This window comes from Rhinolophus sinicus, chromosome 14 (assembly GCF_057876585.1).
Source record: "Rhinolophus sinicus isolate RSI-liver-muscle chromosome 14, RSI-T2T, whole genome shotgun sequence".
In the NCBI taxonomy this organism is placed as follows: domain Eukaryota; kingdom Metazoa; phylum Chordata; class Mammalia; order Chiroptera; family Rhinolophidae; genus Rhinolophus; species Rhinolophus sinicus.
The window spans coordinates 188,024,124-188,047,905 of NC_142514.1; the positions used below are offsets into that span (position 1 = coordinate 188,024,124).

The 23,782-nt window shown below is 61.3% G+C and overlaps 1 protein-coding gene across 17 annotated transcripts in view; it reads right to left on the minus strand.

Moving 5' to 3' along the window:
• Nucleotides 1–16,040, minus strand: part of BRSK2 (BR serine/threonine kinase 2) — a 56,576-nt gene extending 40,536 nt beyond the window's left edge. For all 17 annotated transcript variants that reach the window (XR_002136077.3, XR_002136076.3, XR_002136075.3 and 14 more), the window contains exon 1: nt 15,677–16,040. Coding sequence is in view for 14 of the 17 variants with exons in the window: in XM_019714771.3 (XP_019570330.1) it covers nt 15,677–15,770 (94 nt within the window). In the remaining 3 variants the exon portion in view is untranslated. The remainder of the gene's footprint in view (nt 1–15,676) is intronic.
• Between the last annotated feature and the right edge of the window lie 7,742 nt (nt 16,041–23,782).

Below are 23,782 nucleotides of genomic sequence, written 5' to 3' on the forward strand. Positions count from 1 at the left end.
TCTACCTGGATGCACACCTGTGAAACCGGCACCACCCTCAGGACAGCGATGGCTGCCTCATGTGTCCTCGTGCCACTTTGTCAACCTCGCATCGTCAGGTCACTGCCAGTATCCACAGTCTGCCTTCTCTGGAATGTCACATGAACGCATCACCCCCAGCACGCAGGCAGCCACAGAAGTGACTCAGAATGCCCTGGTTCCCCCAGAGAGTGACAGGCGGGTAGATAGGACATGACCCTTTGTGTGAAAGGGGCTCTGACCAGCTCCCTAGAAAGCCACCGACGCCCGCCTGTTCTCCCTGGAGCCAAGGAGGAACTAGTTCCTCAAAGAAACTAATGCCCGACACACCAGCCAGGAGCTGGTCGCCTGAGAGGGATGCGAGGGCCGGGCGGCCAGCCGTGAATGGTCCCCAGCCCGGCCACAGCTCTCCAGGTCAGGTGCACGGCCTGGGAGTGGGGGGACAGGTGGTGCTCAAGGCAGAATTGTGGGGGCTGCAGGAGCAGGAGGGTGCCAGCCTGTCCTGTCTTCCTGCCTAGGGACCCCACGTCTAAGGGCCACCACTCCTGGGGCTCCAGGAGGCGGGTTCAGGAGCCTGGGGCTGTGGCACGAAGACCCCACTAAACTGCGTCCACCCAGTTCTAATCGCTGCCCTGGGCCAGCCCACTGGGTTGTGTGGACACTGGACTGCATCCCACAAGGTGGGACTCGGGGCTGCAAAAGCTCCAGGCAGTGGGATCCCCCCTCCTCTCCAGCTGCACCACCCCCAGGCTGGCAGGGGAGGGCACCGACGGAGGGGGAGGGGATTCCCTCTCAGCAGACAGAGTAGGGGCGCCCAGCCTCAGCAGCACCAGGTTGCCATAGCAACCGCACAGGCAGCAGGAGACAGCCCGTGTGTGATGCAACTGGGCCCCCTCCCTAACCCTCCCCAGCCCCAGTGCCAAAGCTCCCAGTACCAGGAGCCCCCAACAGGGCCTACCCACCCTGGAGCCAGGCCGGAGGGTGGAGGCTCTTCCCTCAGCTGCAGTCCTCTGGCTGAAGTCCAGAGCTTGGCCACTTATCCCGACCTCCAGGCCAGGGCTCCCCCAGACCCAGCAGGGCCCACCCGGGCTTCCCTCAGCCATGGGAAGCCCACCCACCCTGCCAGCATTCTGGACGGGGTGCTCGCCTACTGTGCGGTCAGCGTGGCATCCTGAGGGCACAACCCCAGGTACTGGACACCCAACCTAAGGCCATGGGTCGGGGAGAGGAGGGAGGAGAGAGCCAGCACCTGAAGCACCCACCTTTGCCAGCCTGGCCGGACCTCACAACCCTGCCAGTCACACGCTGGCATGGGCGGGTGCCCAAGGGGACCCTGTGTGGGGCACAAGTGCTGTGAAACTGTTCGTTCTGGGGGTGCACTGGGTAGAGCGACCCTTCGGCCCACCCCGCCCAGAACCTCCCCTCCCCCTGGGTGGGGAGATCCCTCCTGAGCCTCCAGAGTCACGGTGGCCTGGTCGCCAGTCCCACAGTGGCAGATGAGCACATTAGATTTTTATTAACTGGTTTTTCAATTCAATACTGTAAAATTAGACCAATGAAACATTTTGATTGAATCCAGTTCTATCCAGTAATTCAATCTGGTAAATTGTTTTTTTTAAGCTGGTGCCCTAGTTTCAGAAGCCTCAGGACTGGGGGCTGAGGCTGGGTTGCAGGCCAAGCTCCACAGGCTGGGGACAGGAAGGTGGGTGGCAGGCCTGAAGGACCCCAGGAAGAGATGGGGTTGGAGGCTTGTGGGGAGCAGGCAGCAGAGGGTGTTGTGAAGGGAGGGTCCAGCACACAAGAGGCCCCGGGTGCCGGGAGGCTGGACTCGGGGAGGGTGTGATCAGGGTCAGAGCTGCAGTGGGAAAGCCACCGTGTGACGTGTGATGTGTGACCGGGAGGCACCGCTAGCGGCAGTGCCCTGGCCAGCCCCAGGGACATATGTGGACGTGGGGTGGGACAGGCAATGGAGGGACAGAGTAGTGGTGGACAGCAGGAGTGACTGAGCATCAGTGACCCAGTGCCTGGCTGGGAGGGTCGCCAGGAGAGGTGGACAGACAGCCTGCGGTCCAGGCCCCGCCCCCCAGCCCAGCAGAGCACTGAGGCCTTCCCACCCGCCAGGCCCTGTGCTCCAGCTGATGCAGGATGGAGGCGTGGTGATGGGGTTACCATGGTGATGAGGTCAGAAGCCCACCCTGGGAAGCCCAAGGGAGTCTCTGCCCATCACACACACACACCATCACGGGTGACCGACAGCCACCTCTGGGGCAGGTGCAACCCCATCCAACTTCACACACCTGCTGGGCATGGGGCACCCTCAGGCACAGAGCCAGGCTGAGCGGCTCAGGATCTAAGGCAGGTGTGGAAATACTTCCCAGAAGCCTCCAGGCCTCCCACGGCCCCCAAGCTGTGGAGCAGGACCTGGGGGCACCACATCCCAGAGGCCTGACACCCCTGCGTCCTGGCCTGCCTCCAGCTCCCTCCAGCACACTGGCTGGGTCCCCAGCCTGACACGGGACACAGGCTCCCACGTCGGCCCATGGCCTGTCGTCAGGCAGAGGAAGGCACAGCCTACCCACCCCCCTTCGGCCCAGGGACCCCAGCATCCAGCAGCCCTTTCACTGACACCGGGGGGTGGGGGGCTGCCGGGTGGGCCTTGGAAGCCACACAGGCTCCGGAGGCCCAGCAGGGAAAGAAGGAACCAACAGTGACGGCACAGCAGGCCAGCATTTCTGGTCAGTGCCAGCACCTCCTGTCTCCCACGGGGTTTCCATGAGGACATCACAAAAAACTGAGCATCTCGCAGGGGAGCAGGGCCGCCAGGCCACTCTGCCCTCTGTCAAATTTGGACTTAGTTTAAAAAAACACCCATCCACGTTTTAAACACTCTCACTGACTTAGTCTCCCCAACCACTCGGATGACGGCGTGTCCCATCCTCCCAGCCCACTTGTGGGGGGGGCTGGGGGCACGTGAGCCGGGGCCCGTCAGGTGCCTCCCCAGGAGACCAGCCCCCCAGTGCCCCTGGGCAGCTTTCCCAGAGGTCGGGCCGTGGGTGCCGGCTGCAGGCAGGCCCCGGCCTGGTTTCCTCCTCCTGTCCCATAGCCCAGACACCCCCACTGTGGAGCTTCCACAGCTGCACATGGGGAGCCCCTGACCCGGGGAGCAGGCATGAGGCAGGTGCCAGGCTCAGGGAGCCCAGCCGGTGCCACACGAGACGAACACCAAGGCGTGGGGGCCGGACTGGCAGCATGTGGCCATCCCCGCCTGGCCCTCAGCAGGACCGGCTCCCCAGACAGCCAGCCAGACTTAGGCCCTACCTGCACACTGGTGGGAAGCGGGAACACCGCGGCCTAGCCCCCCAGCCAGCTGGGGTCAGGAGCCAGCATGGCCGGCCCATCCCCGGAAGGGCCATGCGGGTGTCATCTCCAGCATGGGGTAATAATAGAATCTGCTTCGCGGGCAGCGGGCAGCTTGCTCGGAAGGACAGAGACAGAGGAGAGAGGCAGCCAGCCGCCTGCCCACACCAGGCATTGCACGTCCTGCCAAACCCGTGTCAGGCCCGAGCGCCACAGACCACCTCCAGGAGGCCCTTCTGCCTGGGGCTCTAGGGACGCAGCCAGATGGGAAGTCACCTCAGCCAGTCTTTTCCTCGAGGGGCTGCGAGGTGGACCCTGCTGTCAAGATGGCGCGAGTGGGCGTGAGTTTCCAGAATGAGCTCAGCCCCAACAGGATGAGGAGCAACCCCTCCCCCGCTGTGTGCCTATGGCCAATGCAGAACCTCAGGCCTGCTGCTCCCGCCCCGTGGGTCCCTGCTCAGTGTCCCCCCGGGGACCACTGCCCTGACCTCCTGACCTCCTGACCTGAGCCCCGAACCCCAAGCCGGCCGTGGAGCCTGTCCCACATCCCTCCTCCCCACCCCCCGGGACCACTGCCACCCACTGACCAACTGGAACAGGCAGGGCACTCAACACATACACGTGCCTCCTTTCCACTGGGCACACGCCTGCTTTACAAAGTCCTGTATGCGAATGCCACCGGGAGGCTACCTGTCCTGAGGCCACACATGCCAGAGGAGCTGACCTCATCCTGCCAGCACAGGTCCCCGGCTCTGGCTCCGCGGGCCACTGACAGGACTGGCTGCCAGCTGTCCTGGGCTCCTGAGCAGGGAGCGGCAGAGGCACAGGGCGCCTCGCTCCCCAAACACCAAACACACAGTCGACACCTGCTCTGTACCTGCCCAGAGTTGATGGCACCACCTTGCACACCCGACCTGTTTCTGGGGGCTGCTGGCCCCTCCAGGGTAGAGGCCACTTGGCATCCAAGAGAAGAGGTGCCCCCACAGGGGTGGCACAGGCCTGCAGCCCCCCAGGTATGACAGGATTTGCCCCAGTGAACCCCTAAGGCCCAGCAAGGAACAAGAGGCCCCGTGAGACAGTGCCTGGGGAGAGTGCCCATGGCCAGCAGCCCCTTACAGGGGCCTGGCTGCCCACTGGACTCCTACAGACCTCGCCAAAGGGCCGGCCACACAGTCGCTGAGGACAGCTGTCAGCAGTCCTGCTGCAGGACAGATGGACTCCCATGGGGCCTCTTTCCTCCCCGAGCCTCGGTGACAGGGTTCCTGCAGACGGCATGGGACGGCAGCGGAGCCCCTCACCCAGCCTGCACTGGCATGGACAGGCCTGGGGCCCGGCCTCTCCCAGGCCAGGTTGCCCCTTCGTCTCTGCCCAGGTAAGGACGGTCCCCAGCCAGCTTCCCAGAGGTGCCCTGAGTGTCCACCTCCCTGAGAAGCAATGACAGAGGGCTGCTGACGAGGTCCGAGTCAGCACAGAACCCTGCGCGAGCCACCTGGGCGCAGCGGGACTGTCACAGAGGCCACATGACTCGGGTCACTGGGATGCTGCAGCCTCTGGCTAGAGGGCCAGGGAGTGGGACTCTGAGCCAGGGGCCCAGGCCCCAGAGCCTCTGCCAGGCCCAGAGCACTGACCGACTCCGAGGTTCTGATGTGGCCTCAGCCCAATTCCCCTGATGGTCATCTGCCCCCAGCCTGGCTCCCAGTGGGGACATCACCAGCATTACCCTGATGGAAGGTTGGTCCCCACAGTGACCTGTGAACCAGGGATGGCATGGGTTGGGTTGGGAGTGGCCACCTCTCTGGTCTCTGGGTGTGGAGACAACCCCTACTGACCCTCAAGTGACCCAACTGGAGTTTGCATCCCCCTCCCGCAGTCCCTGAGGCAGGGCACAGATGCCCTGAGGAGGGTGTGTGCTGCAGAGAGGGTGGCACGACATGGGACCCTGAGGTCAGAGGTCCCAGTGGGGAACATGGGTATGAGCACCCCACAGGTAGAGGGACCGGGAGGGGGCCTGTCCCCGTGTCTGGCGGGTGGCGCCAGGGCAGCAGCAAAGCCAGATGGATCTGCCCTGCAGCCCCCGCCAAGGTCTGATGGCCCCCCTGTACCCAGGCCATCTACCCATGTCCATGTGCGGATGCCCTCCCTCGCCCCCTGGCATCTGCTGGAGGATGGCCCATCTGTGCCACTTTATGATTAGTTATAAATCCTTTGGGATTTAGGGTTTAGTCAGCAAGCCAGTCTGAGGAGCCCTCCGCCTCCGAGATAAGCCGGCACCAACCCTCGCTGTCGGCCAGCCTCCCTCCCAGCCAGCAGGAAACACCCCGCCCCACCCCCACAGCCTCGAGCTTCCCAACAGAGAGCCCCACCCCAGAACGAACCGAGGGTGGAGGTTTGGGCTGGGACGGTTGGGTAGAGATGAGGGCCAGGGGCCTGGCAATTCCCTCCAATGCCCCAGGCCCAGGGAGGGGCTGCAGGCACAGACCCCCAGGCCTCAGAGGCCCTCCCTGTGTGGGCAGGAAGCTTCCTGGGAGCTAGAGGTGGGGCCAGCAGGAGGGTACCAGCCAGCGCCTTCAGGCCCACCACGTCTGTCCACACTCAGGCAGGCAGGCCTGTGACACAGAGCTGGGCCCACAGCTGGTCTCCCCCTCGCCACCCCAAGGCCGACCACCGACATCAGAGCACTCTGCAGAAAGGCCAGCATTGCATCCACCCTCAGGCCGCAAGACCCCAAAACAAGGGGACCCAGGTGTGAACCAGGGGACCCAACCCCACAGTGTTCCTGCCTCTCCTTGGGGAGCCCCGGAGTCCCCACGGTGAAGTTATGGGCCAGTGGTCAAGGCCTCCGGGTTGCTCTGTGCCACACGGCACCCACACTCAGTGACAGTCGGTGACAGTCGCTGTCAGTTCTGCACAGCCCTGACCTTCCCGTCCCCACAAGCAAGTCAGCAGCAGACCAGGAGAACTGGCCACCAGCTGCTTCTGCCTGAAACAGGTACTAGGGGCAGGGGTCTCCCCTGGGAGCACACCGGCAGGGCTGGGGGACTTGGGCCGCCCCTGAGCACATTCAGCAACCAGGTAGCTTCTGCCTTCTGCCCTCGTTGGCACAGGACCAAGCCCCACAACGGGAGACGGGTGTGGGACTTGCCAAGACCCCAGCCCTTCCCACAGGCCTGCACAGCTGCTCTGGGGTTCCAGGACACACGGGAGCGGGAGCTGCAGACTTCAGCACATCCGCGCTGGACAGCTCCCCACCCACCAGCAGCGCTGGCCCAGGGCGGTTCTCCCCACCCCTCCTTCTTGAAGGCCTCAGGTCCTGCTGCCCCAGCCTCATCCCCCCATTCCCCCAGGAGAAGGGGGCACCACCTGAAGGCCTGCCGCAGCTCTCCCTGGAGTCTAGGGAGGGAGGGCAAGAGGCTCAAGGCTGCCGGCGTGGACCTGCGAGGGGCCGACAGTGCAGAGAGCAGGGGTCCCAGGCTGCTGGGCCCCCATTCCTGCTCCTGACAGCCCCCCGGGTGTCAGCCATGCTCCAGGGTCAGCGCTCCAGGTAGCTGGCCCCTGGACCAGGGACTTCTGGCAGCTCCCACATGCACGGAGGTGGCTGGCACAGTCCTGGTGTGGGCACAGCTGGGGAGGCATCTGCACACCTAGCCTGAGCCCCACCTGGAGGAAAGGGGGGGGTGCCGCTGCCTCCAGCAGCCCCAGCACCAGGCAGGAAACCCAAAAACAGACACAGCAGGGGTGGCCAAGTGTTCGCTGCTCCCACGGAGGTCATGTGTTGAAGCCACAGGCCAGGTGTGGGGACAGAGGGGCTCCGTCCGTGAGGAGAGAGCTGGAGGCGGGGCTGGAGGGGGGAGGGCCACGGCCACCCCCTGAGCTCTGACCACCTCACATGCTGTCTGTCCCCCTGCCCTTCGGCAGGCCCCAGGCCCACAGCGAGCACGCAAACTGGCATTTGGTGAAAGGAAGGGCCAATGCGCCCAAGAGGGTGAGGACCAGTGAGATGGAAGGGAGAGCAGGCATCGGGCAGAAGCCTGTCCAAGCGCCCCAGGGGTCAGAGGTCAGGAACGAGGAGTGGATGGGTCACAACCACACCTGGTTTTCTCCAAGTGATGTCCCGCCAGCATCAGTGTCACCCAGGACTCAGAATGCAGACCCTCAGGCCCACCTGACCTGCGGGGGACACTCAGCCCTCGGGTGATGCCAGATCAGGACCCTGGGAGCAGCCCGGCGTGGCGGGCCCAGGGCCCAGGCCCCACCGGCCTTTGGGTGCTGCAGGCAGACGGGCTGGCCCCTGGGGACAGGCTCCAGGAAGCGGCCAGTTAAAGTCGATCCACCATCTGGGTTTCCACGAGTTTTGGAAATTGTGTTAACTTCTCAGGGTGATGATGGTAACATGCTTTTAAAAAGAGTCTCTATCTTTAGACACACACCCCAAAATATTTATAGCTAAACATGCCTGGGATTTGCCTCCAAATAATTGGGTGTGGGGGGGAGTGCCATTGGCTGCATGTCCCTGGGGCTGGGTGGGCTCACAGGGTCTTGGGCACCCCTCTCTGTGTCTGCAAATGCCTGTGTGCGGAGGAAAATGACACTGTACCTCGGACGGACGCCACTGCTGTCCCAGAAACCAACTCCAGGCCCCCACCCTGGGTGGCCCCCAGGACAAAGGAAGCTGCACCCAGATGGCAGCAGGCTGGGCAGGAGACATCAGCCCAGGAGGAACTCAGGCAGAGCAGGTTACATCCCAGAGCGCTGTGGCATTGTGTGGCAGAATGGACAGACAGGACGACCCCCTCACTCGCCCAGCGCCTGCTGGGTGGGGCAAGGGCCAGTCTAAGGCATGGGGACCGTGCGCCCCCCACCCCTCGGCCAGCAAATAGCTGGCATGGCCCGGCTTTGCCCCAACCCCCACCTGCCCTCCCTGCTCACCGCCCTGCAAACAAGAGCTCCAGGAAAATCCCACGGCAGAGGGGTGAACGTACACCCACACTCCACACTTGTCTGTCCTGGTTTGTTCCCTTGGCGCCCGGCCCAGGTGGGGGCCACTGCAGGCACCTTGGCCAGCACGAGGCCCAGGGTGACGCTGACTGCAGCAGCCACGCCAAGCAAGCACGTTCCTTAGTGGAACTACCACCCACCATCACGCCTGAGCTGCAACAGGGAAACTGAGGCATGGAGACACGTGACTATCCGACAGCAGTCTGGGCAGTTCACCAAACTCCAGTGGGCCTGCCTCAGCTCTGCACGCAGGCTGACCCAGAGACCCTGGCGGTCACAGTGCTCTGTACCGTCGGGCTAACTCCTGGGTGTGTCAAGGGATCTGGATGGGACACCAGCCCAGCTCGCTCCTGACTCCGTGGGGCTGGCCAAGGGGCTGTACACAGCTGGGTCCCACACACTCTGAGCTCCTCACATACCCTGAAGAGGAGAGTGGGCTGGAAAGCTCCTGCCATGGCCCTCACCGCAGGCCTGGGGGCCACACTCGTTCCCTTATGGCTCGCCAAACCTCCATGGGCACCCGTCAATTGCCAGCCCCTTACCCTTCAGGGAGGAAACTTACCCAATGAGGCTGCCCAGGCCTTTGGCCACACACGGGGTGACTCTGAGGGAGGAGGCAGCACAGCCTGCTGCTCCTAACCTGGGGAGGGGCTTCGAGTGGCCTCTCACAGACCTGGGCTCCAGTTTGGGGCAGTGTCACCACCCAAGGAAGCTGGACACACGAGCCTGACCTGCTGCCGGAACCCACGTCTCAGAGAGAATGAGGTCCCCAGCATCGGGCTGCCTCCCCGCCCTGCCCCGCCCAGAAGCCACCTCTGGCCAGCACCTTTCCCATCTCAGCCCAGCCCATGGGAGAGGCCCCAGCCCAGGAAAACGGTCAGGGTGCAGGTGAGCCCTGAACCAGGCCAGCCAGGCCAGCATCCCCAGCACCACTCACTCTGCCTGCAGTCCAAGCTGAAGCTGGCCGGGAGAGGGACCCGACAGGCTCCCAGCGGCCAACCCTCAGCAGGCAGGGCCCCCCCAGGCACTGCCTCCCCAGCCCCTCCCATCCGGGCCCTCGGCCCAAGCCAGCGGCTGCCCAGCAGCTCTGGAGTCAGCCCGGGACACCAGCCAAACCACCCTCACAGATGCCACATTCCTGGCCGGGCAGCCTATGCTGCCCCCACAAACCGCCCACAGCACTGGGCCACAGCGGCAGCCTGACGTGTCCTCAGGCCCTGGCTGCGCCATTCAGGCCTCGCAGGCAGGCAGCTATTTGGGCTTCCCGCCCCCGCCCTGGACCCCAGGAGGGCCAGCCTTGCCCTCCAGGACTCTGGGCATCAGTGGTGCAGGTGCTCTGGGTACCTTGGTCAGCACGCAGGCCCCGGGCCCCTACACAGACGAGGACATGGCAGCCACCGTCTGTCCTCACAGGTCGGCACCCCCAGCCAGGGGGAGTATCCCCAGAACGTGCACCAGTGCTCTATACACATTGACCTGTGAAACCCTCGAAATCCCCCCGAAGGCGCTGTCACCCCAGCACACAGGGAGGAAACCGAGGCCCAGCCTCCAAGGGCCGAACGAACAAGCAGGAAGAAAACCAGCCGGAGGAACAAGGGCCTTTCTCTGGAGCGGCTCTGCGGGGGGGCTCCCAGCTGCTGGCTGGGGACACTGGCCCCTCAGAGGCTGCAGAACAAGGCCTGGGCAGGCTCTCAGGGCCCAGCCCACACAATCCCGCTTTGTCCCTGCGGCCTCTGCCCAGCCCAGCCTCCATCTTGTCCAGAGTCCGAGGCAGCCGGCCCAGGGCAGCCCCGCTCGGCCAGCCGGCACCCCTGGAAGAAGGGCTCCGGCAGCTCAGCTTTCCCTGGCCAGGACCCTGGGCTTTGGGCCAGGCTCATGAAGGCCCACCCTGGACACACGAGCCAGCCTGCAGGTGACACGGTGGCCAACCAGGCCTGGCACCAGGGAAGGCCCATTGAGCTGCCCTCAAGAGACACCAGTTCTCCCCACACGCAAAGGCCTTCCTGCAAAGCCAGGCAGCGTGGGACCACCCACCTGGAGGTGCCAGGGGTCCCGCCCCTCCCCCAAGACCCCAGGTGGGCCCGACACTGTCCCCAGCCACCAGAGCCTTGCAGAAGCTGCAGGACACCCTGCTCTATAGAAGGGGGGCCTGAGGCGTGAAGCCACTGGGCTACGGAGCGCCAGTGCCCCTGCGGGCAGCCCTGGACTGCCTACAGGACCAGTGGCGCAGAAACTCCCCGTGGGTCGCAAGGTGGCCACCAGGGCCCCGGGCTCTGGCCGAGTGGCTGGACAGGCAAACACACATGGGCAGCACACGGGGCCACGGAGGGCAGCAGGGGCCTCTCCGCCACAGTACCCCACTACACACACTCACTGTGTGGCAACAGGCCCCGGAGAGTGCAGCGTCCCCCCTCCAGGGAGCTGCAGACTGCGGGGACACTGTCCACTTCCTGGGCCGGGCAGCGCCAGGCACAGCCGTACAGGGGGCACTGTGGTCGTTGCCTCCTCTCTCTGGGCTGCCACCCAGCTGAGGTGCCGACTTAGAGCAGCCTGACCCTCCCAGGTCCCCAAAGAAGCTGGTTCTGTGTCCGGCGGCCTCAAAGGCACAGGTGCTCTGCAAACCGGAGCCCCAGGTACTGCGGGGGTGTCCTACCTTCTCCTGGGGAGCGCCAGCCCCGGATCCTCCAACGCTCCAACATGGGAAGCAGGGCGCAGGGAGGCCCGTCTGTCTGCTCCAGGCACAGCCGGCGCCACGCGCAGACAGGGAGGAAAGGACGGTGTGGCCCCCACCCCACACCCCCAGCTCCCCCTCCTCCTACGATTTCATGCCCAGAGGTCACCCCACAGATAAACACTGAGCGTGAAAAACAGAAGAAATCGCCAGAGAAAGGTAAGCACAGAGGGGAGAGCGCTCTCCCAGTGCTGGCCCGATGCTGCTGTGGGTGGTAGGAGACTGCGTCCTGGTCCTGCGTGGGGCCCAGCCCGCAAACGCTCCAGTGGTCCTTGAGGTGGGGGGGGCGGGTACAGGGAGGCAGCCCCGAGGCCCTGGTCCACACACGCCCCCATCAGCCATCAGCGAGGATGGGGTACCCCTGCCACCCCACTCCTGGTAGCCGGGGAGGGGGCGGGACCTGGAGCCCCTCAGGACCTGGGGCCCTGGCCAGTGCTGGCCAAGCTTTGTCTGGAAAAGTGACAGCCAGGTCTGGCCCCGCCTCTGCACGCACAGCCAGGAGCACCGGCTCCTGTGTGGCTCCAGAGACAACTCTGCACCCTGGGCGCAGGGCAGGGCAGAGGCCGAGCCAGACACTGGCGAAGGCCCTGCAGGCACAGCCCTCGTGGTCCCTGCATCAAGCTGGGAGCCCTGGGGGTGGGGGCCGCCAGGCCTCCATGCTTCCTGGGGAAACCCACATCGCAGGCAGATGAACTCCCAGTCCAAGCCACGCGCGGGCACACTGGATCCTGCAAAGAGCATTTCCGGCTGCTGCACCTGTGCTGTGCCATGCCCTCAGTGTGACAGGCCCCTCCTGCTATAAACAGCCCCTGCAGAGCCTGTCACCACTGCCAGTGGTGAGGCAGGTGGAACCCTGAGAGTCGCAGCAGCCACAGTGGGACCCCCAGGACTCTCCCATCCCTACCTGCAGGGAAACTGTCCCCCCTTCAAGGCGTGAGTCCCACTGCCCAGGGAGTGGGCAGGGGGCTTCCCTGGGGGAGGGTCTGTGCTGCTAGAGGAGGGCTGTCTGTCTGCTCAGCCACTGGTGGGGTGCTCGGTGGCACTGCACGGGCCTTTCCCACCACTGCACAGGTTTGGGGAGACAGTGGGGGTCCCCACGAGCCCCTGCCCTCGAGCCTAAACCATCTGCTTCCTGGCACGTCTGCATCAGCCTGTGCACTGCGCACACCGCGTTCCTGCCGCCCTTGACCACAGGGCTACGTCGGCGCCTGTGTCCTCGTTGGGAAGCAGGTTGTACTTTACACGGAGGCAGGCCTGTCACTCACAGGGCAGGCTCTGCCCGCACGGCAAGGCTGCAGGGTGGCCTGCCCGTGGCAGTGAGCACCAGACGCCACAGGCAGTCCACATGGGGCCGGTGTTCGCTGACCACTCACCCTGCTCTGGCCACCTATGCCCACACAGAGAGGCTGGCTCCTTCTCCTGGCCTCAGCCCCTCCTGATACCCCGGGCCAGCTCCTCGGCCAGCCCTCCCAACCCCAGATCCCTCCCCTCCCACTGCTGCCTCTGGCTCTGCCTCCACATCCAACTCCAGGCCTTGGTCACCCCAGGGTCGGCCAGACTGCCCCCCGCCCCGGCTCACCTGTCTCTCCCTCCCTCATCTGTCCCATCTTCACAGGCTCCTCCCACCCCAGCTGAAGAAGACTTTCCCAGATGAAAAGGCCTTGGCAGTGGACCCCTCCCCACGCAGTGACACCTGCCCCCCAGCCCTGAAGCCCCATCTCTCGGCCAGAAACCATGATGTGGTGGAGGAGGTCTCCAGGGGCTGCATGCAGAGGCCACACCAGGCCGCCCAGGACAGCGTGCAGGGGAGACGCAAGAGAAGGGAGGCGGTCCGGCCCCACGAGTGACAGCACCCATTCGCTGAGCTGACCCTGCACACCACCCGCCACTGAAAAGATGGAACAGGAAGTGTAGCCTGGGTCCTGCAGACCACTGGCCACCAGAGGGACGTCCAGTGGACGGAGGTGGCAGCCCTGCCCACACCTTCACTCTACACCTGCAGCGTCTCAGACCCCCCTTCATCTGAAACCCCAAAGGTGGTCTTTTGGGGCCCAGCAGGTGGCCTACCTTCCAACAGGCCCTGTCTTGCGACAGACTGGCTGAGCGGCCGGCTGGCTCTCCCACACGGCTCAGCGCCACCCGGACGGCTCCCTCACGGTCACAGCTTCTGCTTTGCAGAGCAGGGAGGACCGAGGTGACTCGCCCATGAAACAGGGGAGCCGGCTAGACTGAAGGGGCCGACACGCAGCCTCCACCCTGGCCCTCACTGCTGCAGGATGGACCTCAGGGGCACACAGCACCCCGACATCGGCACCTCAGCTGCACTCAGGTGTTCTGGCAGAGAGCCTGGCCCCCAGGTAAGGTCAGACGTTTATCTCTAGAGGAAAAGGACAGGCCTGGGGAATCGCAACCCTCTTGGCATTTTGTGTTGAAGACCAGCCAACAAGCCAAGTGGCCTGGCCAGGCACTTGCACACGTGCAAGACCCACGTCCACCCAACTCCCAATGACCCTTCAGCAGAAGGCACGAGGAGATGGGCTCCAACAGGACAGCCGGCTCCCCAGCCATCCTGGGAAGCAGGTGCCCCAACCACCAAGGGGCCAGAGGGGACACAGAACTAACAGACCCCCCACCCCCCGGGGGTGGCCCGCCAACTGGACCAGTATGGCACCATGCAAGGGGAGAGGCCCAAGACACGCTGCTGGCTTCGTGAACCACTGGGCTGTTTTCTAAGCAGCACATGGCAGCGCGCTGTTGACACACACACACAGCACACCCTTTTGTATTCACTACTGTTAATTACAGGGGAACCTCCTGTAATTAACTGTACGACAGTGTAACTCAATGAAGAGTACGGAGACCAGGCCTACCCACGGAGGCCGGCGCACGGCGCTGCATAAATACATCCCTGTCATCACTTACACCCGATGTTTCCTTATAATAACATTTTATTGGTACAATAATTAGATTATTTCACTGCCTCCCACATTCTGCTGCCCCAGGCACCTCCCCCACTGAGGATTTCACCAACTACACTCGGTCCTCCCAGGAAACATGCCTACTTTGAACTCAGTGGAGCCCCGACTCTCTGCCACCTCCTCCTGCGTGAACCCAAGCCATGCCACCTCCACTCTGAGGGGTGCTGCCCTACCTCCAGGGGCCCTTCGGTGCTTCAGCAGTTGGCACAGGGGTCTGTGTACCCAGGGTGGGCAGAGGGGGCCTGCCCCCAGCCCAGGAACCTTCATGCTCTCTGCTTAGTTACATCACAGCCACAGCCACTGCCCTCCCCCGAGACCTAGGGCCTGGCCCACTTTCCTCCCAAACACCACCTTCCTGCTCTGCCTCCGTGCCACCCTGGCAGCACCCTGCTAGGGCAGCTGCCTCCTAGGCCCCCACCTTACACTGGCAGGGTGGGCCTGGCCTGCTGCACCCTCCTCTCTTTCCTCTGTTCCCCTGCCTGTCTTAGGTCTAAGGGACCTCCCAGAGAGGCTGGCAGATCAGTGCCAATCGGACCTCTGGGCGCCAGGAGAGGCCCATCCTGGGAGAAGAAAGAAAATGGCTGAGCCCAGCTTTCCACAAAGCAACTCTGTGAACACCAGCCGGATGAGGAGATGGGCTGCCTGGCTGGGACCTAACCTGATCACTGGAAGAGCCAGGAAGCCCCCTCCTCCCTCTCGGAGGCGAAGGGTCTGCTCCACCGCGGTCTGGAAGGATCCATGGCCCATATCCGAGCTCCAGCCCAGTACCAGCCTCCCTCTCCTTCCCTGGGGAAGTGCAGTGTCGCAGACATTCCCAGCAGAGGCTGGGAGGAGAGAAAGGCGCTGTCCAGCCCTCCGAGTGGCCTGGGCACTCTCCCTCACCCACCGTGGAGAGAGGTCCTGGCCTGGCCTAGGTGGCCCAGTTGGCCCGCAGACATCACCTGGCGGCCTCCCTGCCCCGCCGGTCGCCCGGAGTTGGGGGTCGCGGCCGGGGGCGCGCGGCCCCGGGGCGCAGCTGCTCGGGCGGCACGCCTATTAGCGCGGCCTCGGCAGACGGCAGATGGGCGCCCGCTCGGCCCCCTCCTCTCGCGGCACAATGGGCCCGGTCGCTCCGGCGCACAATGAGGCCGGGGCCGCGCACCTGCAGCCAGAGCCGAGGGGCGCTGGCCGGGCCCGTGCGCCCCCGTCCGCGCCGCGTGTCCTTGGGACGCGCCCGGCCGACCGCAGACGCGCGGCCTGCGGGGCTCCGCGGCGGGACCCGGCGCCCGGCCGCCCATTGTTCGCGGCCGCCGGCCGGAGCCGGGCTGGGCCTGCAGCACCGCGCTCGGAGCGGCCTCCTTCCTGGGCCCCCGCTTGGAGCGCCGTCAGCAGGGCCTCCCCGGCTGCTGCGGGCCTGTGCGCCCCTGCGCCCTGGTTCTCCCCAGCGCCCCCAGTTCTTCCCGGTCCCCCGGCGCCCCTGTACTCCCGGGCGACCGGGTCCTCCCCAGTCCTCCAGTGCCGCCGGTCCCCCTCGGTGCCCCCGGACCGCTTAAGCTGGCCCCTTCAACCCCTCACCCAAACGCCCTGTCCGCCGGTCCCCGGCCCGGCCCGCACGCACCTGTCTGCCCCTTGCCCAGCGTCTTCTCCAGCCTGTAGGGCCCCACATACTGCGCGTGCTGCGCTCCGCCGCCGTCCTTCCCCGTCGATGTCATCGCTCCCGGGCCCGGCGCCGGCGAGGTGGGCGCCCCGGGCGGGCGGGCGGCGGCGGCAGGGAGGGGCCGCGTCGGTCCGCGTCCGTCAGTCCGTCGGTGAGTCCGCTGGGCCGGGTCGGCGGCGCCCGGCGGGCCGCGCTCGATCCGCGCCCCCGCGCCTCCCTGCGCCGCCGCCCCCCGCGCCCCGCTCCGCTGCGGCCCGCGGCGCTGCCTCCGCCTCTGCGAGAGGACCGGGCGGGCGGGGGCACTAGGCTTCCGCCGCCGCCGCCGCCGCCGCCGCCGCCGCCGCCGCCGAGGCCCGCGCCCCGCGTCCCGCGCTCCCAGCGCACGCCCGTCAGTCGGTCCGCGGCCGCGGAGCCGAGGCGAGCCGAGCCGAGCCGAGCACTCGAGCCGCCGAGCCGAGCAGAACCGAGCCGAGCCGAGCCCTAACGAGCGTAGCCCGCTGCAGAGGCGGCGGCTGCGAGTGGCTCCCGAATCTGCCAATCAGAAGATTTATCCAATCATCGGCGCCCGCTCCCGCCGCCCCGCCCTGCCGCCAGCCCGGCCGCCGCGAGCGCTCGGGGGAGCTGGACTCTAGGAGTCGAATCCCCGGCGAGGTCCGGGCGGGATCCGAGCGGGTCCGGGGCGAGGTTGGGGCGGGGCAGGACCTGGGCATCTCCAGCCCGCAGCCCTGCTCTCAAAGCGTCCCCGGGACGGAGCAGGCAGTGGGGCAGTGGAGAGGGCGCGGAGGTGGCGCGCGCGGGTTCTGCCTGGACCCGATGGGGGTGGACAGTCTGCGGCCCCCGGCTCTCCGCGCCGTGCCTGCTGGCCGCGATAACCGGAGTCGGAAGGACTTTCTCACCCTCCCCTTGCTTGGGGCGGCGGCGCTGCAGGAGCGCGTGGCTCAACCGCGACCTTGCGCCTCCCGAGGCGGTGCCAGGATGCTGCCCTCCTCCGCTCGGTTTTCCCCGGTATACAACGTGACCAGCACAGCGAGGTCAAGGAACTCACCTGAGGTCACCCAGCAGCGGCCTTCGTGTGGAGGCGGCTCCTGGGCCTTGGTGCGGACCCTTCTTCCGTCGGATTGGGCGGTGGGGCCTGGGGGTGCACGGACATCGACAGATCCGTAGAGGCGGCCGCAGAGCCAGCCATACCTCTTTCTTGCAGAAAAACACTTGTGCTTCCTTAAGCTAGTGCTGCAGAGGGTGGTGGGAGATGAGAAGTGTGGGCTGGGCTCAAGCAGCCTAAAACCCTGCAGATGTGAGGGGTCGCACAGAGTTTGAGTCTCTGGGTTCCTGGCCATAGTGTGGAATCTGTGGCCAAGTCCTGGATGGGAAACCTCACCTGCACGTTTTCTGCTGCCTGATACTGCTCTTCATGGCTCTTCATGGCCAGCAGCCCTCTCCCCCTTCAGGATAATCCCGTGCCCCAGCACGCCCTGGGGGGAGGGCTGTGTGAATTCAAGAAACTCCCAAATCTTTCCAGCACCCGACCTGGGAGGACCTGCTTGTATCTTTTTCCCCTGTCTTAGCTCAGGAAGGGGAGACAGCCCACAACCCCTCCACTGGGCTGTACTAAGTGCTGGGACCTCAAAAGTTGTGCAAACACCAGTCAGGGCCCTGCCCATGGGGACCTCACAGCGTTAAACAGACCACTGCAGACTGATATTCAGCTCCAGGCTACGGGGTGGGGTGTGGCTGGATTTAAGGAGCAATTGAGACCTGGGGCTACAGAAATTATCTAGCTGTGAGGTCTGGCTGGAGGCAGACCTGGAATCTTCTGGTCAAGGGTGCCCAAGACATGGGGGAGGGCCATCCCCAGGCAGGGGATGGGTGCTGGGCCCAGGTGCCCGCAGGAGAGGCACCTGCCAGGGACGCGCCTCGTGGCCTCCATGTCTCCCTCTACTGGACCGGTGCCCACCTCGGTCACCTGGACCTCCCCAGCCTACAGGACTTGTCTCATGCCCTCAGCAGCATTTGGCCTCGTTGACCATTCTCATCTGGACACCCCTGAGCTAAACTTTTTGGCTTTCAAGACTCCTACTTCCCCGCTCCCACCCAGCCTTGGGCTCCTGGCGTCTCTTCTTCCCTCTCCAGCCACTTCTCAGTCTTCTCTGTGTCCCTGCAGTCCGTACCCATTGACCTTTTCAGGGCTCTGGGGGGACCCCTCAACTTGCCTCTCCACCGTCCTCCAGGCAACTGCATCCACTGTCAGCCAGGTCCTGCATCCCTATTGCCAGCCTGCCCTCACACCAGGGCCGGGGAGCCACCTCCCTCCTGCAGCTTTCCTTGTGTCTGTTGCACAAATTCTCAAACTCAACGAGTTCACAGCAGAATGTTTCATCTCCCTATCTTTGTGGGGGTCAAGAGCATGACCCCTCATTGCCCGGCTTCCATCAGCCTGTCCAGTGCTGGCCTTGGCGCAGAGAAAGTCCAGGTAGGAGGCCTGCCTGGAGGATGACGCCCAACACTTACAGAAGTAACAGCAGCACCACACAGGTGTTTCAGAACACACAGGAGGAGGGAACACTTCCTGACACATGAGACCATCGTAACCCTGGCGCCAAATACAGATAAGGACACGACAAGAAAAGAAAATTAAAGTCTAATATACTTCACGAGTCCAGACACAAAAGTCCTCAGCGGAATATTAGCAGTTCATTTCCAGCAATATATAAAGAGAACAATACATATGGCCAAACCGGGCTTATTCCACGGATGTGAAGTTAAACATTTCAGAATCAGTGAACATAATTCACCATGTTAGCAATCTAAAACAGAAAAATCGCATGATCATTTCAATAAATTCACAAAGAAAAAGCATTTGACAAAATTCAACACCCATTCATGAATAAAAAGAAAACAAAACCTCAGGAAAACTAGGACTAGAATGGAGCTCCTTCAACCTGCTAAAAGGGATCTATAAAAACCCACAGTGACATCATACTTGGTGGTGAAAGACTGATAGGAATGAGGCAAAAACAGCCACAATCAGCACTTGATTTCAACATTGTCCTAGAGGACCTAGCAAGGTGATAAGGCAAGGAAACAAAAGTTATACTTTATACTTTTATGTGATTGGAAAGGAAAGATTCAAACGATCTTGATTTGCAGATGACATAACTGTAGAAAATCCTGTTTTAAAATGCTACTAGAACAAATAAGTGAGCTTAGCAAAGTCACAGGATGCAAAGCCAAAATACATAAATCCTATTTCTGTGTCCTAACAACGGACAATTAGAAATTGAAATTATAATTTTTTCTTATATAATTTTTATTTTATTTTATTGGGGAAGGGGAACAGGACTTTATTGGGGAACAGTGTGTACTTCTAGGACTTTCTTCCAAGTCAAGTTGTTGACCTTTCAATCTTAGTTGTGGAGGGTGCAGCTCAGCTCCAGGTCCAGTTGCCATTGCTAGTTGCAGGGAGCGCAACCCACCATCCCTTGCAGGAGTCGAACCGGCAGCCTTGTGGTTGAGAGGACGTGCTCCAACCCACCATCCCTTGCGGGACTCGAGGAATTGAACTGGCAACCTTGTGGTTGAGAGCCCACTGGCCCATGTGGGAATCGAACTGGCAGCCTTTGGAGTTAGAAGCACGGAGCTCCAACTGCCTGAGCCACCGGGCCAGCCCCTAGAAATTGAAATTATAAAAACAAATGTGTTATTCAAAAACAAGATTCAAAAACTGTGAAATACTTGGAGGTAAATTTAACAAAGTACACGTGAAACCTGCACACAGAAAACTATAAAATACCACTGGAGACTTAAAAGGACCTACATGAGTGGAGAGTCATGCCTTGTTCATGGATTCCAAGCCTCAATATTATTTAGGATAACGATTCGTCCCAAATCGATCTATAGACTCAATGCGATTTCAAGCAAAACCACAACCAGAGATTGACAAGCTTACTCTAAAATTTAAAAAGAAGTGCAAGGACCAAGGAAATCTCAAACAATGATAAAGAAGAACAAAGTTGGGACACTCACATGACCTGATTCCATCTCATGAAGTCAAGACAGAAAGCTGTTGGTTTAAAGAGAGATACACGAAACAGAGAGTGACACTAGTGTCTAGAAATCCACGATGACATTTATGGTCACGGGCTTTCAACAGAGGCGCAAAGGTTCAAAGGTCATCTATGGGGAAGGATGGTCCTTTCAACAGAAGGCTCTAGAATTAGACATGTCAGTAAAGAACCCCAGACCTTACCTCATGCTATTTACAAATCCAATGAGAACGAACTAGGTAACATTCACAAAGATGAAGTAGAAATGGTTCGTAGAACTAAATGTAAGAGCTGCAAGTATAAAACTTCTAGTTTGTGTCCACAAAGATTTTTAGACACGCAAAGAAGCACAAACCATAAAATTAGAAAAAAAAATAAAGTGGACCTACTCAGGAAGAAAACCTTTTGTGCTTCAAAAGACAGTGTAAAGAAAATGAAAAGCCACAGACTGGGGGAAAGTATTAGCAAAACGTATCTCTGATAGAAGATTTGTATTTAGAATATATAAAGAACTCCTAACAACTCAAGAAGAAGAAACGTTGATTTACACACCGTGTTGAGTTGGTTCGGGTAGTTTGTATCTTTCTAGCAATTTGCCCGTCTCCCGTGAGTTATCTCACTTCCTGGTGTACGCGTGTACTCATGCTGACTTCTCCCTTGGCCTCTTCCGGGCTCAGTGCAGCAGGCAAGGGACCTGTCAATCAGGCCCCACCCCTCCTCTGCCCACCCCCTTCCATGAGTCCCATTTTATGCAGGGTATGAGCCAAGGTGGGCACCCCTCACCCGCATCTCTCTGACCTCATCGCCTACCAGCTGGCCACCGGGGCTCCTGCTGGAGGCTGGTGGGTATCAGGCACATCCCCACCTCAGGCCGTTACGCCGCTGTTCCCTCGGCCCAGAGGGTCTTCCCTTAGACATACACTGGGCTCGCTCTCTTGGGGCCCGGCAAGCTTTCCATTAAGAGTCAGGGTACCTGTTTGCAGGGCGGCCATAATAAAGTCCCACAGGCGAGGGCTTAAACAACAGACATTCTGGAGGCTGGACATCCGAGAGCCAGGCGTGGACAGGCCTGGTTCCTCCCGAGGCCTCTCTCCTGGGCATGTAGACAGTTGTCTTCATGGTGACATGGCACTCTCCCTCAGTGAATGCCTGTGTCCTTACCTTCTAAGGACCCCAGTCACAGTGGATGAGGGCCTACCCCCACTGACCTCATTTTACCTTAATCACCTGTTTGAAGACCCAGCCCCACACACATTCTGAGGTGCTGAGGGTTAAACAGGTGAATCTGGGTGGACTGTGTCAGCCCAGAACAGTCAGCGTCTCAGTGGGGACCACCCTTCCTGACAAGGGCAAACTGCCCCATCCAGACCCCACCCCTCTCACCTGGCCCTTCCTTTTCTTTACTCCGCAGCAGACGTCACCTTCTAACGTCTGCTCTATATTCCCTGCTACGTTTAGCATCTCTAGTCCAACTCCCCTCGGGACTCAGCCCACGAGGCCGGGTCTTTGTTGGGTGTCTGGAGTGAGTCTCAGGGCCAGAGCCCAGCCTGGCACACAGCAGCTGCTGAGTGACCACCTTTCCTTGCCACCCATGTTCTTTCGCAGGATTGTCTTCAGGGACTACGGGAGGTGCAGGCATCCATGACTGTGCATTCTCCAGAACCAGCAGGATGTGTGGAGAAAGAGAAAGACTTGTTATAAGGAATTGGATCACGTGACCACGGGGGCTGACCAGTCCCAAGATGTGCAGTCAGCAGGCTGGAGGCCCAGGAGAGGGACGATGCAGCTCCGGCCTGAAGGCAGGCGAGGACGGACGTCCCAGCTCAGCAGTCAGGCCGGAGGACTTCCCTCTTACTTGGACGGTCAGCCTTTGTTCTATCCAGGCCGTCAGCTGATTGGACGAGGCCCACCCACAGGGGGAGGACGGCCTGCTCCAGTCAGTCCACTGATTCAGACGTTACTCTCATCCAGAAACAGCCTCACAGACACACCCAGAGTCACGTTCGACCAAGTGCCGGGGGCCCCCGGGGCCCGTCAGGTTGACACATAAAACTGACTCTCACACCGTGTAAAACGTAGTAATGCCTCCCACTTATGAGCAAGGATGCATGGTTTTCTCCACTTAAACTTGCACGTTTTGCGGGCCTCTCTGATCATTTTCCTACAGGAAACCTGCCCATGGAGGGCCGTGAGGGCATGGGGCACTGTGTTTCATAAGCTTTCGGACCCGTATCACCACCGTGCCCTCCGGAGCAGTTGTGCCAAATGGACTGCTCGCAGGCCATGATGCTGGTCACACTCCATCATCCCGAATGCTAAGCAACTACCTCTGGGCGCCCTCGTGGAGCTGGATCCTGTTTTGACACTTGGCGATTTTAATTCGCAGCAACAGCTGTCTTTGCTTGTGTGCCTGCTCACTTACTGACGAGGCTGAGCGTTTGGTTTTGGTTTTCTTTACGTTTTTAGTAACCATTTGCATTTTTCTTTTGAGAGTCACTTATTCGTGTCCTTTGCCCATTTTTCTTCTGAGACGTTCAGGTTTTTCATATTGATTTGCAAGAGCCCTTTTTGTACTAAGCATATTAGCATTCTCTCAGGCACGCATGTTGCAAATATTTTTCCTGAGCTTGTTATTTGACTTTCAATTTTGGCAATGGTGTTTTGCGGGCTAAATGCATTTTCGATGTTTCTATAGTCAAGCCTTGTAAGCTTCCCTTTTACGATTCCAGCATAATAGAGACCTACGGGATTGTCTCCAGGTCAGCCTCCTCCTGCTCTCAATGCCCGAATCTCTGAGTCATGTTAGTTGCTGTTCCGTGAGACCCAGCCTTGGCTCAGTGGACCAGGGAGCCATCTGCTCATGTGGGGCCAACTGGGTTCTCCCTTTTGATAATTTGGGACTGGGATCCAGAGGTGCCCACCAGGCAATGTTGCCCATTTGACCAGAGGACACAGAAGCCTGGAAGCTGTGAGGGTAGGGTTGCCCCCAGAGGTCTTGAGGTGCTGGCAAAGCCAGATTACAGAGAAAGAGGGAAAGGAGAGGGTTGACAGGGCCAGAGTGTGGGCTGCGATGGGCGAGGCACAGAGTGGACATGGGTGGAGACAGCAGCCCTGTCTCTGAAGGCTCCTTGGGCCTGCCCCCGACCCTGGCCTAGGAGGGCCCCTGTCCTGTGTCCTAAGTCAGTTCCCACTGAACTCTGGTCTTAGGTAGGTCATTTGCCACAAGAAAGTCTTGACCAAGTCCCTCCAGGGGCACAATTGCCGGAGGTGTGTCAGGCAGCCTTTTACCTGTTGTCATCATGGAAATACAAAGGTTTGTGAACAGCCAAGCCCTGCTACCTATTCCCCTCCCGCTCAGCTCACCCTGGGAACAACCCCAAGAGAGAACGCCACTGTCTTCCAGCACAGCTGGCTGCTTGTCACCAGTTCCTGGAGCTGAGGACCAGCTGAAGAGGGAGCAGGAAGCAAGGCCGGCTCAGGAGGTCTATGCCTGCCTCTGACCAGGAGGGTTGTCCTGCGAGAGATGGGACCCCAGGACCCCAAGACTAAGGGGTGCAGGCTCCAGGGACGACCATCTGGCCTTCGGACACAGAAAGACTTTGCAATAATTCAGAGGTGGGGGGCACTGTCCTGGGGCCCCAGGAGGCTCTGAGCCCCCCAGCTTGGTTGGGGTCAGCACACGGGTGGGAGGGGGTGGAGGCCCCCAGAGTATAGGGAGCTCTTACTCTGGGAGGGTTAAAACCCAGGGCCCCATGGTGTTGCTCCACGCCTACCTGGGGTGGAGGGTGGGAGGCAGAAGCACCTGCGTGCTCCCCCGCTGTGTATCCCACTAGCACCTGAGTAAGAAGTGAGGCGGGGCTGGGGGAGTTTGGCTGCACCGTGTGAATGTGCTGAATACCACTGAACTGCACACTTAAAAATGCTTAACATGGCAAATTTTATGTATGTTTTTACCGCAATTAAAAATTTAAAAATAAAAAACCTGGGAAAGATTGGGGTCATATTCTTAAAAGTGGGGCTTTTG